Source organism: Falco biarmicus, chromosome 8 (assembly GCF_023638135.1).
Source record: "Falco biarmicus isolate bFalBia1 chromosome 8, bFalBia1.pri, whole genome shotgun sequence".
Taxonomy (NCBI): Eukaryota; Metazoa; Chordata; class Aves; order Falconiformes; family Falconidae; genus Falco; species Falco biarmicus.
The window spans coordinates 2,722,300-2,741,248 of NC_079295.1; the positions used below are offsets into that span (position 1 = coordinate 2,722,300).

The 18,949-nt window shown below is 42.6% G+C and overlaps 1 protein-coding gene across 1 annotated transcript; it reads left to right on the top strand.

Moving 5' to 3' along the window:
• Positions 1-22: 22 nt before the first annotated feature.
• Positions 23-18,917, top strand: GTF3C3 (general transcription factor IIIC subunit 3). Its single transcript, XM_056348484.1, is given in 20 exon segments — positions 23-156; positions 1,198-1,294; positions 3,835-4,025; positions 4,446-4,569; positions 5,075-5,238; positions 5,241-5,268; positions 5,532-5,697; positions 6,769-6,916; positions 8,632-8,704; positions 9,706-9,795; positions 10,867-10,970; positions 11,568-11,739; positions 12,185-12,387; positions 12,977-13,078; positions 13,990-14,125; positions 14,780-15,017; positions 15,345-15,535; positions 16,181-16,305; positions 17,101-17,253; positions 18,252-18,917. Coding segments are annotated over 20 exon segments (2,727 nt in total). The 5' UTR covers positions 23-57; the 3' UTR covers positions 18,375-18,917.
• Positions 18,918-18,949: the final 32 nt, after the last annotated feature.

An 18,949-nucleotide genomic window follows, 5' to 3' on the forward strand; every position in this document is an offset into this window, starting at 1 on the left:
GACCCGCGTCCTCGCTTCAAAAGTGTTCCCCTGCGGCGGCGGGGCGGTGCTAGCGCCATGTCGGGCTTCAGCCCGGAGCTGATCGAGTACCTGGAGGGGAAGATCTCCTTCGAGGAGTTCGAGCGGCGGCGAGAGGAACGCAAGAGCCGCGAGAAGGTGCGTGTGTCCCCCCGGGCCCCCCCGCCCGCTCCCTCCCGCCGTGGCAGCCGCGGGCCTTGCCTGGCCTTGCGGGCCGCGCCGCTCTCCTCGGCCGCAGTCTGTGCCCGCCGTGCTGCGTATAAATTCTGTGTGTCTGACCGTAACGGGCGAGGTGCCGGCAGAGCCGGGCGCTGCGGGGAGCCGGGCGGCGCGGAGCCCTGGGGCCTGCAGCCCTGCCCTTGGCAGAAGCTGGCGGTGCTTTCCCCAGGCACCATCGTTAATGCCTTCTGCAGGCCAGAGCAGTGAGCAGAAGCAGGTTTTGATCTAAAATCAGTCCCACGTACGCTACTGCTGCTCCCTTGCCATCTTGTGTGCGGGATCTAAGGAAGAGATCCAGTTCAGCAGTCTGGTAATCACTGTGGCTTCTTGGCGGCAATAAATACAGGGAGACATGGCTTTGTGTCCAAAAGTAAGCAGATGGAGGTATCCTGAGTAATTCTGTGTGCTTGACTGGAGCATTGTATTTACCTTTCACTTTGCCATCTTTATATGAAAATGCAGTTTATGTGAAAATGCAGCTGAATTTCTGCATTTCCTGGTCTTCAAAGAGCAAATCCAGCAGAAATCAGTCATGGAGGGATGAGCGATATCCCAGGGCAACCTTCATACCAGATTAACAAGTGCTGGTTTGTATTTTAAAAAAGTTACCAATACTTGACAAATCCTTTTAGAAGCCAGCCTTTTAAAACACAAAAGGAAATATCAATCAGCTGTATCATCTTGCCTCCCTCTAATGCCGAATAAGCAATGAACTAGTTAGTATCTTTGGTGAAAAGTAACGTGAACAGTCACCACTGGAGTCACCTCACATTGATAAGAATGTCTTGAAAGCAGCTAATGCTGGGATTTGTTGGTTTAAAAATACAGTACTTATTCCACCTGATTCACTAGCAATGCATGAGCTGGAAACCCATGTTCTAAATGCTAATTGTAAATATTAGGGGAAGTACCAATGAATCATACTATAAAGCTGCAAACTAATATTGTTGGCGTGTGTAGGATGGTGAAAATGCTGAGGAAGCCACTGAAGATGTAGAGACTCCGTCTTCATCCAGAAAAGCATCCGGGAAATCCCAAAGTCAGGATGAAACCGATGGTAAATGTTAACATAATCATTTGTATTTAAAAGGTCATTGAAGGCGTTTGTTCTTTCACAACTGAGTTTTTCTAAATACCTGGCTGCTTCTTTTGAACCTGCAGGTACTGAAGCACATTGTTAGAATGTTTATCTTTGTAGGATGTTCTGAGTCATAGCCAGGGGTTTAACTTTGTTCAGTGTTTCTAAGGGACTGGAGCTGGCCAGTTGGCCGTCTTTTTCTGGGAAACATTCCATTTTCCCCCTCCTGGCTTCTTAACATGTGGCTTCAATTTACCCTCTCTAAAGTTACAAATAATTCAGAGTCTTTAACTTGTCTTACTCTTCTCTCTGTTTTGTTTTGGCTTTTTTCTTGTTTATCTCGAACGTTTCAGAATATTTAATGCTGTAGTATGAGTGTTGCTTTCTTCCATTGTCATCTAAAGTGAAATAGCTAAAACCAAGAGGGGTTTTTTTTTCTCTTTTTTTTTTTTTGGTGTTTTTTCTCCTGCTTAGTTGTTCTTTGGTCTGTTTGGAGTGCCTGCCTTTATCGTCATTTTCTGCTGGATGTTCCTAGCTACAGATTCCTTGGCTGGTTTTTGAGGTCATCCGTCCCTGTCCCAGTCTACAGCCCCCCCCCCCCCCCCCCCCCCCCGCAGTTACTGGGATGGTACTATCTCCTTAGGTGCCTTAGCAAAATAAGCGTAACTTCCTTGGGGTTCTCACATAGTGAAAGGACGTGCAGGAAGTGGTCAGAGCAGCTCTTCTCTCTTTAGTTTGTGTCAGTGCCTGTTGATCCTGCACTTCAAGTTCTGGATTTGAGCTTGGGATTTAGTGTTGCAGTCTGTTTCAGACACCTTCTCTTCAGAGAGATGCTCTCCATGTGCCAGTCAGGGCATACTCTTGTAGGATTGCCAGTGCTGTGGGATAGTAAAGTGCAGGTTTTGATCTCTTTGTGTTTGTTCTTCTGCAAATTCTTGTCATTCTGGTTGATTGGTTGGTTGGTTGACTTTTTCTTAAATTTCAAAAATAGGCCTGAAATTGTCTCATTTAAAATGTGCACCAGTGGTGCCTTGATTTTGAAAGCATGGCTAGACCTCATCCTAGAAGGACAGAAAATGAACACTGAAGTGTGGTTGGAGCCAGATAACTGTGCTTCCTTATTGACCACTTTTTTTTGCTGATGTCTCTGAAATACTTCCAGCCTGCTCTTTTCTGTTCTGTATTCCACCCAGTCTGCACATCACCATCATCTAAGAAAAAAAGGTATCCTGATAGATTTGTGTGATAGTGTTACTTCTGCTCCTACTATGGAGAGCATGGAAGACTCAAGAGCATTCAGAATCAAGGAAGCATTGGTAATATTTATCGCTATTTTAAGAGCTGCTATTAGACTTAAGACATTCAGAAGAAAAATGTTAGGTAAAGGTCATTGTTAAAACCACTTTTGATATGTGAATCTTCAGAGCTAATCTGCTTCAATCTTCAGATGATTCCTGTAGCCAAGAAGACTGAAATAAAAGGGAAATAAAATCAATAATCAGGGTTTTTTAGATGGGAGGAAGAAAAGTCTTGATTTTTAGATACTTAATATCCAATCTAGAATCAAAATAACCCAAAAGGAAACCATAAACTCAGGTGAGGTACCCAGTTCCCTCTTGTTTATGAGCAGTACATGATAGATTTATTTTTCAGTCCCAACCTGATATTGTGGTTATTCTTTTATCAAACTTCTAGGTGCCCAATCCTAGAATCATAGAATGGTTTGGGTTGGAAGGGACCCTAAATATCACCTAGTCGCAGCCCCCCTGTGATGGGCAGGGACACCAGTCCCCCAGCTGAAACTTTTAAATGCTACAGGTTTTGATATTTTGCATAGGTACAGACTTGTGGGAGGTTATAACCCTGGGTTAACTTAGTAATGAAAAGTTGTAATTAAAAAATGTGAGGTTGTTTTTTTTTTTTTAAGCATATTTATTTTGGATATATATTGCATCATATTCATACTTATTTTTTTAAAAAAATTTATTTCTTTTTCTGGAGAAATGTGAATAATCTGGATTTTGCATTTACACACGTTGAAAGGTACTTTTTGTCATGGATAGAGTGGTTACAAGATCTTGTTTTAAATTACTTCTAGAAGTCGGGTGCTGGACTGTCGTTAGGTATAATTGTCTGCTCACTTAGCCTCTTCAGCTGAAAAGCTTTATTCCATCCATCCAGTTCAGTGCCTGAAAATTGCTTAATATGCTTCTCTTGTATGGATTGAGAAAAATCTTGAATTGTTGCTTCATTCTGTGTGTTCCTGCATGCTTTCATTTCAGATATCTAAAAAATGTTAGAGGTTGGTGTATGCTAAGCATTGGTGATGAATCACGCAGAGTTTTAGAACCAGAGGTTGTTAATAGTTTTTCTGCATTTCTGCAGGCCTTTTTCATATCAAATAGCTGTTTCAAGTGGGCTACTAATTACGAACAATGCAGTTTTCTCTGCATTTGTCCTGATAAGCAGCGTGTACTCTTGATGATATCATAAACCTTTCTGGCTTCTTTCTTAACCAGGAGAAACTTCAGATGGCGTCAGTAAATCTGTTCATCGGGTCTTTGCATCCATGCTTGGGGAAAATGATGATGAGGACGAGGATGAAGAGGAAGAGGAAGAAGAGGAAGAAGAAACCACTGAGCAACCCACAGCTGGAGATGTTTTTGTATTGGAGATGGTACTTAATCGAGAGACCAAGAAAATGATGAAAGCAAGTATTTAAACTTTCACGTAACTTTCCTGTATCTCCTGCAGCATAGTGCATAAATGCCGCTTTATGTGATTTTTAGCTACTTGCTGAGAACCTGGCCTGAAAAATAATTCTGTGTAGGATACTAATGCTTATGGTGGTGTCACCTGTCTTTGGTTTTCTGAGATTTACTGTAGAGTACCGTTTGAAAACTTTCAGAAATAATGAAGTGAGTTTTTCTAGTGTCTGGATGATGTTTGTGTTACATATCTGAGTTACTGTGTCAGTTCTGAAAATAAGCAAACATTTCAGTCAGTCATTTAATATCGTTAGTACTAAATAACTTGTTATTAGGTTGTGTTAGACACAAGTGTGATTGATGTCTCGTGAATTTGGGCACTGCTGAATCCTCGGTAGAAACAATACCCCTTTTCCCTTTAGGAGAAAAGACCTCGCAGCAAGCTTCCTCGTGCTTTGAGAGGTCTGATGGGAGAGGCCAATATCAGGTTTGCTCGAGGAGAGCGTGAGGAGGCTATTCTAATGTGCATGGAAATCATTCGACAAGGTAGGCTAGAATGGTAAAACTTCTTGGCCCTAAGGGCGGGGTGAAATTGCGACGGTGCATCAGAAAACTCAGTATGGCTTCACTGATGATGAAAAATACTTGTACAAGGAAAGTCACTGTATAAGAAGTGTGGAATTAAGAATATATGGTGCATTTCCTATATTGTTTTGCTTATGAAAGGAAACTAGCACCCTAATTCTGCAGAGGCCTGGCCTTTGCTTAGCTTTATCCAGTTTGCTTTTATTGTCTTTGTAGAACCAGGGTATGATCATTGGCCTAACTTACAGTGTAGGATAATGCTTGTAAATGGTTGTTGTTATATTCAGTTAGGCTGTTTAATAATTTACAAAAAGGAACTAGAAGCTTGTCTGCAAGTTTTTTTCTGAATTTAAACACCAATGGTGGTGTTCCATATAATTCTGCTGTCTGTTTTTGCAGAAAAGCAAGTTGTTTTTCAAGGTGGTTTTAAAATAATAGTTCTTAATCATTTTTTTGTCTTGCACAGCTCCTCTTGCTCATGAGCCGTTTTCCACTCTTGCCATGATCTATGAAGACCAGGGTGATATGGAGAAGTCATTACAGTTTGAACTGATTGCAGCTCACTTAAATCCAAGTGATACTGAGGAATGGGTTAGACTAGCAGAAATGTCACTGGAACAGGACAATATCAAAAACAGGCTGTTTTTTGCTACACAAAAGGTAGCGTAGCATCTGTTTTAATCATGTAAAATAAATGTTAGGTGCTAATGGCAATCATTTTGTTTTCTTCTGCTTTTTAGTTTGCTAAGATTCTGGTACCTCTGTCTGGACTTTGGTAAAAGATTAGTGACTGTAATACGGGATGTCATGTTCTTAGAGAAACCTTGTGCGTGTCCATTAACGTTCACGTAGTCAGGGAAATAAGCGTGAAATCCATTGTTGCCTTTTCCTCAACTAGGCTCCTAATACACTTTTTCTTGTAGCTCTGAAATACGATGCAACCAATGTGCGGTACCTGTGGGAGAGGTCGAGCCTGTATGAGCAGCTGGGGGAACATAAGTTGGCCATGGATGGCTACAGGCGTATTTTGAACCTCCTGTCTCCCTCCGATGGAGAGCGCTTTATGCAGTTGGCCAGAGACATGGCAAAGTAAGTTAAAATAAGTTAAAAATATTGCGATTTGGTTTTCCAGGGTTTCTCAAAAGCTGATATTAATAACCTGTGCAGCTGATTCAAGCTGGGTATGTAGCTGAAATCAAGGAATGCAGGTGGTTTTGGTGGGAGTGACCCCCCCACAGGCATGCACCCCCCAGCTGTTGTGATGTTACCAAAGGCTGACATGTGGGAATTGTCCTGGGTAGGATCAATGCATCATCTTAGAAGTGTTCCATTCTTTTACACTAAGAGAATAAAATGCAAACACTGAGCATTGGAAAAATGCCTACAGCGGACAATTGTATACAAATGCAGTATGGTTTTTAACCGTATAATATCACTAGAGACCTGGAAACCTATTGCCAGCAAATCTGAATGAAACAAAGTATTCGATCTGCAATAGGAACCATCGGCAGCAGAATGTAATTTATATGTCGTTTGTCACTTGTTTCTGGAGCCAGTAGAAGTCTGCCTCCCTTTTTCTGCTTAAGAGAGCAGATCAAGTCATGGACGCTTGCCTGAGGCAGGGAAGGCTGGTGATTAAAGCCTGTAGCTCTCTTATGGTAGTTTTTAGGAAGTTGTTTAACTACTTTGTATCTCAGCTTTCTCACACATAACTTGTAGTAAGCTGTTGTTGACTTGTTTCAGAGCAGTTTTAAGTCTTTTGATGTTTGTGGCTGTGAAATGCACCGAAAAAATGCAAGGCAGTGTATTGTAACAATGTTGTTGTTGAAGGTTTTCCTGAAACTAGGTTAATGTGATACAGTATTGATACCTGGCTCCAGGTTGGGGATACTGTGATGAGAACTCCAGGAATGTCCTAACACAGGGGAAAAAAAACATGGTAGTTCTTTGAAATTTCTTTGAAATACATAAAAATTGTCAACAGTTGTAAGGCAAGGAAAAGCACCCCCTTTCTCACTGTCTTTTGTGACTTACTCTTGCTAATGAAAGTATTTGCTAATAGGCAAAAATAAAATAAATATGAAAATCCTTTCGCTAGTGTTCAAAGTACATATTGTCAGTTATCTCAAATACTTATTGTCTGATACCTGTGTTTTGTAGGAGTTATTATGAAGCAAATGATGTAACCTCTGCTATTGAGATAATAGAAGAAGCCTTTGCTAAACACCAGAGCCTTGTCTCCATGGAAGATGTTAACATCGCAGCTGAACTGTGTATTTCTTCCAAACAGTATGACAAAGCATTGGCGGTATGGAGAATTAAATGCATTTCTGTATCGTGTTCGGCACCTCTTTACAAGTCAGGATGTGCAGTTTATGTTCCTGTAGTGCTTAAATATGGTCATGTTTCTATAGTGGTAGAGCTGATCAGGTACAGGTTGCTTGCTCTTAGTTCTGTAGTACTTAGCATTGAAGTTAACAGCTTGATTTAAGAACCTGGGGGCTGACAGACTTGTATGCTGTTACAGGTTTAAAATCTGGGGACCCTTCCTTTCCTTCTCCACAATTGCTCTAATCTTAGTAGCCAGAGAGGACCACGATCTGGTTTTGTGAGTGCTACCAGCAAAGGGTGTTCCTTAAGCTGAAGGTTAAAAGGGCGACACAGAATGGCCTCATGGTTCAAATGCAGACCGTTGTGCTTTATCTGGCATACCCGTGTTATGGCTAAGAGTTCATGGGTTAAGCATCAAGCATGCATTCCAGAAAGGCGGTATGTCTTGACTCTAAAGGATTAGGAATTGGAGAAGATAGCATATCTGCTTTCAGTTTATTCTGGGGGTGTTAACCTTCACTTTTGAGGCCTGTTTCTGAGATGATTTGGTCTGGCTTTGAGAGGAAAGACTTTAGTATTGGGCCGTTGTTATCCTTTCCAAGGTAGATTGAAGAGACACCATTAGTAGGGACTTTCTCCATGTTAACCTTCTCATTTTCTGATGTTAAACGATCTCCTTTCCCCCCGCCAAGATTTTATTTAGCTCACTGTCTATCAGTGCAAAGCATCATGAGCCTGCAGACAACTCCTCTGACCCTTCTCTGTACTTCTTCCTGTTTTAAAAATCAAACAGTCAATTTTATGTACCCAGCATTTAGCTGCCAGATTTAGTAATACAGTCCTCAGCTGCAGAACTGCTCCCCTGTTTCTGCTTGATGGTTCTCCTCAGGTCTGTTCCTGTGATGGTGTTTCTTGTTCTTGGAAAGCTGAAATTGCATTTGAGCTGGTAAACTGAGCCTTTAAAAAATATACCTGAATACACCCGTCTGGGATGTTCCTCTAATGGCCATGTACTCTGCGTTTATCACTCTTGTTTTGGCAACAGTAATGACTGAAATACTTTTAAATTCATGGACAAAATACCAAACGGCATTGGGTCGCAGACAATGGTCCTTTACACTTGTGCGTTCCCCCTCTCACAGCTCCCTGTTGGCAAGTGAATGTCTTGAACTGTGTGTCTTTGATTTCAATTTTTTTTTTAATTAGTTGTTTTATTGAATTGTACCGATTTTATTGAGGTCATGATGTGCATGACCAGGGCTGTTGTAAAATGTCTGTACGTAGCTGTGAATTTTATTCAGTTATTCCTTTTTAACTGAGGCAGACCTACGGATTCCTTGCAGGGTGTTAGGCTGAGGAATCCGTGGAGAGCTGAGCTATTTACTCAGTGCTTTGCTTTCTTTTTCCATCTTCCAAAGGCATTAAAAGTAGCTCTAAAGGTTAAAACCTTTTCTAGTTGTGATGAAAGTAACTGTTGTATTTGCTAAAAAGATGCTGATTGGATCATCTTAAGTAGTCCAGAAATAACAGACAGATGTAAGGTGATCAGACTCAGTACTGGTCAACTTAACCCCATGTGAAATGAATGCAGCTTTATAACTTTTGCGATGTCCAGAACAACTGCCATGTGAGCTGGTTACTCCATACATCCTTTAAATCATTAAAGTGATCCAAATTACTTGTCTGTTTTAGGTTATTACAGATTTTGCAGGAATTGTACTTGAAAAGAAAGTATCGGAAAAAAGTCCGACAGAGGAGAGAAAAGGTAAGTAGCTAACAAGTGGTTAGTATGACCCTGCTGTTCATCTACTAGGGCATCTTTCTTTCCATTACCTTTTCAACTCCTGAGTATATTTTGATGCATGTTTTCTCTTTTGAAACTTTTCAGTGTTTTTAATGCATTACATGGCATGACCTCAGCTTTCTGTGAGGAGTTAAGCCTGATGTCCAGTTAGCCCTGCTGACTCATTAAGGACAAGGACTGCTCTCCAGGCAACTGGAGGCCTTTTAAAGCGCTGAACATTCCTCTGAGTGTTCACATCAGACCAGTTATTTCTGCCAGCTAAATAGCTTCTGAAAAAAATTGGATGAGCTTAGTGGCATCTATACTCAAGAGTATCAATCTTTGACCTGAGACTAATATTCACAAACCCTACTTCTGTTAAGCATTTAAATGTTTTGGTATATACAAATGTAGGGATGTTAGCTTGTAGTTGAATGAAGTATGTTGTCTTTGAGAAACCTGCTCTGTGCAAGTCATTGCTTACGTTTGAAAATGTTGGGCTGTAGAGCGATCGCGGCGTGCCAACTCCATAAGCAGGCATCTGTTCTACAATTAAACCAGTTGGTTGGTTCAGCAATCCGGTCCAAATGCAATGTAGGTGTAAACTCCGTCTGTGGGCTTTTTGCTTTAATGGACCAGGTCAAAATACACTTGATCAATGAACAGCTGTCCTGATAGAGACTTCTAACAGGTAATTTATAAGAAGACTATAATGAGTCTAGGAATTGTAGCACAGCATTGCCGAGTTACCTGTGGTATGCAGTTGGTTAAGACAAAGCTTCTAAAGTACCCTCCTTGCTTGGTCCCTCGCCCTCAGCCGCTTTATACCTTTCTTGACTGCTTCCTGCTCTGCTGTCCTTCCAAAAAAAAATAAAAAAAAAAGATCTGCTTCTCAGAGTAAGCTACCAATTGATTATGGATTCAAAAGGAAGTGACTTCTGGCTTAGCTGGTGCTTCTAGGGTAATCTGCTCATCTTTTTAAGAAGATGCAGGGGCAGTGGGAGAAACTCAGGAAAACCAGGAGGCAGTGGCTGACGACCAGAGTCATCCAGTTGCAGAATCCAGTGCTGCAGGTAAGTAATTTAATTTTTTAATTGCGTACATGTCTGCAAACTGATTATACGCTCAGGAGCCTGGTTGCAACCATATAAAAACAGTGAAAGACTTCTAACAGCAGAGAAATAGGGCTTCATCCAGAAAAGGTTTCCTGTGTACTGTCTTCCTGAGTTAGAACTTACTTCTGACCCAGCCAGCCACCAAAGCCAAAAGCATTCTCCCAGGGCCTACCCACTTTGAAAAGAAAATCTTTAATTTTGTAAGAATGTATCAGTAGGTGAATAGTTACTGTCATGCTGGGTATTAAGATGTTCAGAGAAATGACAAATGAATCTGCACTTTGTGCTTTGCAGTAGTTAGATGGGGGTATAGAAGTAATAGGGAAGCCTTATGTCAGAAATCAGTTTTTTCAGGTCATAGCAGTCATCCTTTGAATGTCTGGTATAAGAATGAAGATGAAGGAGAACTTAAACAGGGAAGTTAAGGAGGTGTCACGACTGCATGTGAAAGAAATCTGATAATGGAGTTTTACTATGTGACCCAAAACGTGCTGGCGTTGTCGTGGGTAACTGCTTGGTCTCATCTTTGCCTTCTCATCAGATTGCATTCTGTGTTGCGTAGGGTTCTGTACTTAACAGCGTTTTCCACTGTATACAGCCAGATCCCTGCTACACAGGACTTAGCTTAATAAGAACAAATACCTTAATACAGGGTATTTCCTTCAAAAAGCAGGGAGAAAAGGGTACAGGTGCACAGATTGCTAAAGGAAAGCTTTATGAAGCAAGGACATCTTAAGAGGGCAAAGGTGTAAGCACATCCTGCGACACCCTGCCGTTGGAATCAGTGGACAATGATAGCACTTGATACTTCACATGATATTAGTAGAATCAGAGACAGCAGGAAAAAGTTGTTCCAACTGTCAGGAAAGGTATAAAAGGAGAGAGGCCAGGCCTACACTGACATTTGCTAGAGTCAGTGAGAATGTTTTTTCTTCAGTGGAGCTGAGCATGGCCTGGAGGGGATGTGTAGCTTGTGAAGTGCTTATTAAGGCCTATGCATTGAGAAAGAAATTCCTTATTTTCTCACAGCTGTGGAGAAGGTCAGCTGCTGCATCCCTGAGGGCGTCCCCATAGACATCACAGTCAAGCTGATGGTGTGCTTGGTTCACTTGAACATCCTAGAGCCACTCAATGTACGTAGAAACCAACTTGGAAGTTGGGGGATGTTTTAATAAATCACCAAAGCAAGTAATTTTTCCTGTCTTCGTATGACAGGTCATTGAGAACGCTGCAGCAATTCTCCAAGAAAGAAACCTAGCAAACCTCTAACAGTAGAAATACTATTTTTGTTCTTATCAGTTATGCCTCCAGTGGAAGTATTACGAAAGCCCAGTAACTCGCAGCCTGGGTGCTGTGACAGGCCCAGGACCGCATTGCAAAGCTGTTGAACGCTAAGGAACACATCTTTGCTTTGTTTTAAAGCCCTACTAAATGAGAAGACTGTTCTTTCATAAAGAGCACTCCTTACTGGTGGGAACTTTCACCCACTGGATGTGAAATGTATGGATGTGAAATGTCTAGAATAGAAAAGTGTGGCTTTTTCAGGTATTCTGAAATTCAGATCTTTATTTTTCACTTTTAAACTAACATTTAAATAAAGGAGATGTGGTTCAGAATGCAGATAGACTAAAAATCATAGCATAAAAATGTAAGCTTCCAATAACCGTACCTTGAAGAAATGTTCTCGTTGGTTATTTGTGCTGTTAGTGTTTTGTGTGGGTTTTTTAAAGCCTCTTCTGACCACTCTGGTGGAACAAAATCCAGAAGAAATGGGTGACTTGTATTTGGACGTCGCAGAGGCGTTTCTGGATGTTGGGGAATACAACTCGGCACTGCCTCTCTTGAGTTCCCTTGTCTGTTCGGAACGGTACAACTTGGCTGTTGTCTGGCTTCGGCACGCAGGTGAGGAGGAGCAGGACTGCTGAGAGCTGGGAATACAACCCTGAGCGTTTCCAGGGGCCCTTACCTAAGATCGCAGGAGTTTTAGATTCACATGTGGAATGATAATTGGTATTTGCAAAACTGTAATTGGAGTTTACTGTGACAACCCTGTCATGGAGCATTTTTGTGTTCTTCATGTAGATTGAAATTTACTTCAGCTAAAAATACTTTATTTTCATGTAAATGAAACAGCATCTGTTCTGCATTCCATCCTGTGTCAGTTGATGATGTTTTAAGTGAAGCTGCGAATGCCTCTGCATATTTCTGAATGTTTTCACTTTATTAATACGTGTTTTGTGGGGTTTTAACTGAAGAAGTATCTGAAAATCATGTTAACTATTTTGCAAGCTTTGAAGTCATCTCTTCCCGCCGTGTAAGTGTATTGTGGTGTTTATGGTATTTCTAGAGTGCTTGAAGGCCTTGGGACACATGGAGCGTGCCGCAGAGAGCTATGCCAAAGTTGTTGATCTTGCTCCATTGCATCTGGATGCGAGAATCTCACTTTCAACACTTCAGCAGCAGCTGGGCCGGCCTGAGAAAGCTCTGGAGGCTCTGGAGCCCATGTATGATCCAGACACGCTGGCTCAGGATGCCAACGCCGCCCAGCAGGTGGGTAAAGGTTCTGTGCTGCCAGCTCAGGCTGTGCTGTTCTGCTAAACCATGGCAGTGCTCAAAGGTGTCAGCTATATAGGACCGGGGTTGAGACTTGCCTACAGGATGGTGAGCCTTCAGAGCACAGTGAGGTTCTTGTGGGGTATCGGGGGTGAGTCCTCGTGGCTTTTTCTCCCTGACCATTTCGTCAGCGTTTCCCCCGTCCCACCTGATCCCTTTGTGTCGGTGCTGAGAACCAGTTGTGACGCCAGTCACTTCGCATCGCGTTGGTCAGCTGTTGGTACGTACAAGCTACTTTGTTTGGCCCCTGTTGATGGTCACTGGTGGCGTAGCGAAGGTCCTCTATCCCCTCTCCTGCAACACCTTCGCTGTAGGTAAGAGTTGTGCCGGAATTCTCTGAAATTCAAGAACCTGAAACAGCAACTGCTGCAGGGCAGTTGAGGGAGATCTTACCTGGTGCTGCTAAGATTCTTACAGCTTTCTAGAAGCTTTTACAATCCTATTAATACTGTCTTGAGTCAAAATGGTTTGTTTTGCAAACTCACTCTGTGTAAGAGGTTGAATAATAATGTTCAATATTATCCAGGAATTAAAGCTGCTCCTCCATCGTTCGACGCTGCTGTATTCCCAAGGCAAAATGTATGGTTACATAGACACGTTACTTACGATGCTGGCAATGCTGCTGAAGGTAAGGCAGTCTTCCCAGCTACGCTTGAAGAAATTGGATAGCTATGAGTTGGGTTAAGACAAGTGACAAACTCGGGAGGAAAGCTAGTGGTTTTGATATGCAAATGGTTTCATTATTTTGTCAGGTAATAATCTTGCAGGGAGCCTGTAACGCTGGTGTTCCTCCCTGTTTTGTTCAGAACCGAGGACCACTTGTGTTTATAATTCTTAATACAGTGACTTCACCTCCGCATTTCTCGGTGTACATAGAACGCACTGAATACCAAAGCTGCTTCTTAACCTTTTTAGCCGTCAGCAGAGTGCTTTCTTGAAGTGTGGATGCTGGCTTCTGTTTCAACAGTTTTCTTTTTAATTTCTTAGAAGTTTTTTTTTTATATTTTCTTGTGGTAAAATAATGGAAAAAGAATTTGTTTAGCCAGTAAATACAGTGGTGGTAGTTTTGTGTTAATTGGTTTTTGTTTGTTTTAGATAGGGAGTGAGGGAGGGGAATATTTAGACCTTAGTTTTATCCATCTGGTCAGAGCCGTTACTCCTGCCTTGCACTGGCTGAATGGCTGATGAGCCATGTATTTCTGGAAGAGATACAGAAAGGCACTGCTCTTGTCGTGCCTCGGCAAATAGTTTTGATTTCAGTATGTATGGGGATGTTCCAACCCCAGGAGAAGTCTTTTAAGTCATTTGAAGAGTTTGCATCTTTTGCATAGCCCAGCTCGCGCTGGAGCGTGAGACGATGCAGAGATAATACATTCCCTCTTGGGAATGTTCTCTGGCATGATCGTGCTCAGTTGCAGCGTTTCTGAGCTGCAGACTGTTTTGGCATGTGATGTGAGCAAGTTGGGTTGGCCACAGAGCTGCCTTTGTCGTAGGATGTATTAATGTAATCTGAAATGCTGCCCTTGAATTTGTTTCTAGGTAGCAATGAGCAGAGCTCAGGTGTGTTTGATATCTAGTTCCAAATCTGGAGAGAGGCACCTCTATCTTATTAAGGTGTCAAGGGATAAAATTTCTGACAATGACGACCAAGAGACAGCAAATTGCGATGCGAAAGGTAACAAATATTTATTAAAAATGAAGCAACAAGACGAGCTCCTTAGTTCTGAAAAACGAGATGAGCGCGACTATTTTGCACGCTAAGGCCATGCAGTTCGTGTTGACATTGCTTTATTGCTAGGGCACAGAAGGCAGCAAAACTGAAGATAACATAACTTAAGGGACCAATCCCCATTTGGAGAGAATTAGTAAGATTACAGAGTAACTCAAACTGAGAAGGATCTCTAGAGAGCGTGTAGTCCAGCTTTCTCCCCAGTGCTAATATAGTTCTTGCAAATCTAGAATGTGATGAAATACACGTTGTAAAAGTGCTGTGACTTTTTTAACTGGCCTGGTCTGGGTTGAACCAGGCTACACATTCTTAAGCACCATTTGGTAGATTAGGAAGAGTGATTTCGATGCATTTATGTAGTAGGTTTATAACTTGAACTGTGTGTATTTCTTGCCATTTGTTCCCAAGTTTTGACTTGTGTTTTTTTGCTGGCGTTCTACAAACTGCACTCCAACTGAAAAAAGTAAACGTTTAATCTTTATTTTACCTGTTAATGTTCTTGAAAAGATCAGTTTGATGTACATACCCCCCCTTTTTTTTTTTTTTATTAGTTTAGCTCTGGGTTTAATTTTCTCAGCTTACTGACTTCAATATTTTTAGCAATTTTTGCTGTTCTCACAAGTGTCCTGACAAAAGATGACTGGTGGAACCTCCTCCTGAAAGCTATATATTCCTTGTGTGACCTCTCCCGGTACAAGGAGGCAGAGCTACTAGTGGATTCCTCGTTGGAATATTACTCATTTTATGATGACAGACAAAAGCGCAAGGAGCTGGAATACTTCGGGCTCTCTGCTGCGATTCTGGACAAGAACTTCAGAAAAGCGTACAACTATATCAGGTGGGGTGCTGAGGAGGTAGAGCAGTCGCTTCTGTTATTGCTTCCACTGGGGCTGTAGTCGTGCCGCTGCAGATACAGCTGCAGGAGGCAGGCGGGTGCCTTCCAGCTTCTGCTAAAGCAGAGGAGGCTGCTGCAGCTACAGGAGCTTTCTGACAGCTCCACAAGGGCACCCTGCCGTGGGCTGGTAGGTTTGCCCAGAACCGTTGGTTCTGTCTTTCACTCTGGGCTTTGCCTCAGTCATGACCTGCTCTTTGAGTGTCCTAAACTGTGGAGGTTTTATTGCAGGTACAGTATTTACTGATTTCTGATATACCTTTCATTCTGTAGAATCATGGTAATGGAAAATGTCAATAAACCTCAGCTATGGAACATCTTCAATCAAGTCACTATGCAATCTCAGGATGTCCGTCACCATCGCTTTTGTCTCCGCTTGATGCTGAAAAATCCCGATAATCACGCCCTGTGTGTCCTAAACGGGCATAACGCGTTTGTATCTGGCAGTTTCAAACATGCTCTTGGTAATACCATAAATGTTCTAATATTAATACAACAAGTGATGTGTTTTTTCTGAGAAAAATTTATTACAGCCATTTTTTTCATATATTAGAAAATTAGGTGGCTTTGCAGTGTTGGTCTGGTGCTTTAATTATTTTGTACACAAATCAAAGCATTGCTAATAAAAAATAAGCTGGCATGTTTCAAGTTCAGCACACATTGCAAATGTAACTAACTTGCAAAGACAATTGAAGGCTAGTGATAATAAAGCACGAGGACAGAAGCAGACCAATTTACACAGCAAATAAAGTTGGCTGGACATTTCAAGCAGGCCTTTGAAGTAAGCCTACTGCTTTCAGTCAAGCCCTCCACGTGTCACACTTAAGATGTGTGGCCTCCAGGATATAAATCCCAGCAAGGACCGTGTTTGCCCTCTGAGACTGGTTGGTTTCTGTTTACATTTTTACATCCCAGTCTGTATTCTTCCTTCGGAATCCAAAGAAGGCCGAAAACGTAGAATTTGCTTTCAGGTTTTTTTCGTCGTGTATTTTGATGTAGATCTATTAAGCCATTTCTTTCAGTTCACACTTCTAATTTGAATATTTGCTTTTTTTACCCTTAAATTCTTAAGGAATGCTTTTCACAACACACAATTATTTGCTTTTTAGGACAGTATGTGCAAGCCTTTCGTGCAAACCCAGATGAACCTCTGTACAGCCTTTGTATTGGCTTGACGTTCATCCACATGGCTTCTCAGAAATACGTGTTGAAGAGGCACGCTCTTCTCGTGCAGGTGAGTTAGTGTCATTAGCTTTACCTAAACTGTTTCCTGGCTTTGTATCTTGCACAGTTTTGGCTACAACACAGTCTGTTAAAATAGCTTTTCATAATTAATGTGATGTTTCAAAAGAGGGAAGTGGTGAAACATGAGCCCAGGCGAGTTATGCTTTTGAACTCTAGTTATACCCATCTGAGTCTCCTCTCCTTTTAGTTACACACAGCCTGCTGTGCTGTGCGCGCAGTGATTGCTGGCATAGATGCGAGCAGCTGCCAGCTGTGTTTGAAAATGTTACTAATTTCAGCTTTGGTGGCTGCATTCTGGATTTTCTTCCAAATTTTCCTTCTTGCCCTGGAGAGGCAAGTGGGGGAGAGTTAGCTTTTAAAGACTTTTTAGAGATAAAATAAGATCTTGCTCTAGCCAGTCCTTTGGCTGCATGTTTTTTAAGGTGGTTGGCTCCTCTGAACATGACCCAGCCATATCTGTGTGTGGAGTACGTAAACACCCACATGCATACGTACACGTTTAGCCAGCTAGCTAGTGCTGTCAGGCACTATACTAAATACCTGTGTGTTCAGTTACTTACAAAAGATCTCCCGGCTGTTGCCCATGGCAGTGAGACTGACAGAGCGGTTTTTATGGTCTCAGCAATCACATGTGACTGACTTTTGGCCTCCCCCTTGCACATGGTTTTGTGGGGAAGCACAGGTCAAAAGCGTGAACAGATACATTTGAACAGCCGTTCTCTGGCAGACTTCACTGCCGTCTTCTCAAAGGGAACATTCACAAATGCCTGTAACATGTGTGCAGGGATTCTCCTTCCTTCACCGGTACTTGGACCTGCGTGGACCCTGTCAAGAGTCTTTCTACAACCTTGGCCGTGGCCTTCACCAGCTGGGATTGCTGCACCTGGCCATCCATTACTACCAAAAAGCACTTGAACTTCCTCCTCTCACCTTAGAGGTACCGTATCTTTGTACGTGCAGAGAATAAAGTCAGGTCAATGTTAATCATTTCTCAGCTACAGTTAAAATAGGTGCATAAAACTTGCGTAGTTGAGTTTCCCTTAATTTGTATTGTAATCCCTTGTCCCTGGAAGCCCCAGCCTGATGTCACCTGGTAATGTGTTCAAGCATGTGTTGATTTCAGAGGTTTATGAGTTGTGAAGGATTTACTAATAGGCTGAAGTAGCAGCAAAAAGGGTTGCTCAACAACTTTTTACCTGCGTTAAGTAGCTGAACTTCGTCTATATCACATGCCATAAATAATAACTGGGAGTTCTGCGCCCTCGCCTGCGCTGTAAGACAGCGTGCTGGAGCAGCACGAAGCGGTACGAAGGGGGCCCGAAGGCGCCTGAGCCTGGCTTGGCTCCAGCTGGTCGCTGTGGGATCACCCCGGCTGGCGTATCACAGGTTTACAAGGCCGGTCCCAGGGAAGGTCTTTGCCTCGTGCTGGGGTGGGTGGGCAGGGGAATGCCGAGCGCGCGCGGGCAGCGGGAAGGGTCGGTGTGTCAGAGGCGTGGGAGCAGGGCAGCGCGGCGGGGCTGGAGCAGCAGCCGCGTGGCTGCGGGAGGGATGCAGGCAGCACGCAGGTCCTGGCGGGACAAACGCACACTTGGCCTGCAGAGACAGTGAACCTGGTACTTTCCTGTCTGGCGAGCTGGCTACCTAATCTGCAGCTAACATTTTGAGTATGTAATTATAGAACTCTTGTGATTAACATGTGGAAACTCGTTAAAGAGGGAGGGCACAGGGAATACCGCTTCCGTTTCTGTACAGCTGGAAGCCTGTACAAACCATGAATGTGTGATTTGATTCCACTGGTTTCCACCGAGAACTAAAATCATTGAAACGATCCCATTTGATTTCTACTCGTGTTGCAAGTTTTACACTACTTTTGCATATAGGTAACTTTTCTAATCATTACTAACAATGTATATTTCTTCATAATTATTTTTACAGGGAATAGAAACCGATCAGACAGACTTGAGAAGAGATACTGCCTTTAACTTGTCGCTTATTTATCAGAGCAGTGGAAATACCAGAATGGCTCAAAAGATGCTTTATACCTATGCGGTCGTGTGATGAGGTTTGTGGCAGGTGGGATCGATACTCTGTGTATTAACCTTAGCATTATGCGATGCTGGGGAAGCTTTTTTCTAGGTAGAGCTTTCCCCGAGGGCGGTCAGAGACATGGCTGACGCTGTATGCAGCTTTATGGACTGTTTCTGCCTCTGCCACTGGGCCGTATCGCATACGGATGGAAACTGCGCCGCGCTGACGTGCTCAAGCCAGGCTGTTGGTAGCGCCTCTCCTCTGATGCCTTGCTCTCTGATCAGACCTTCAGGCTGGCACATAGAATCCACCAGTGAAAACAGAAGCCGTATTCACTGGTGATGGGGGTTTTGTCATGTGCAGCATTAAATTACTATAATGTAGAAGAAATAGGCACATACTGATCCCTAGAGGAGGGAGAACTTGGTGTTTTGAGATATTTAAAGTGTTCAGAATTTTCTAGGAGTTTGTATTCCTAGCAGCTGGTCTGTTTGAAGGAGATTGATTCCTGTTTTACTGAAATCAATGTGACCTTTGTTCTTATGGACTTGTTAATAAAAATTCTGAGGTTAACGATAACATTTACTTATTCTCAGCAAACATAC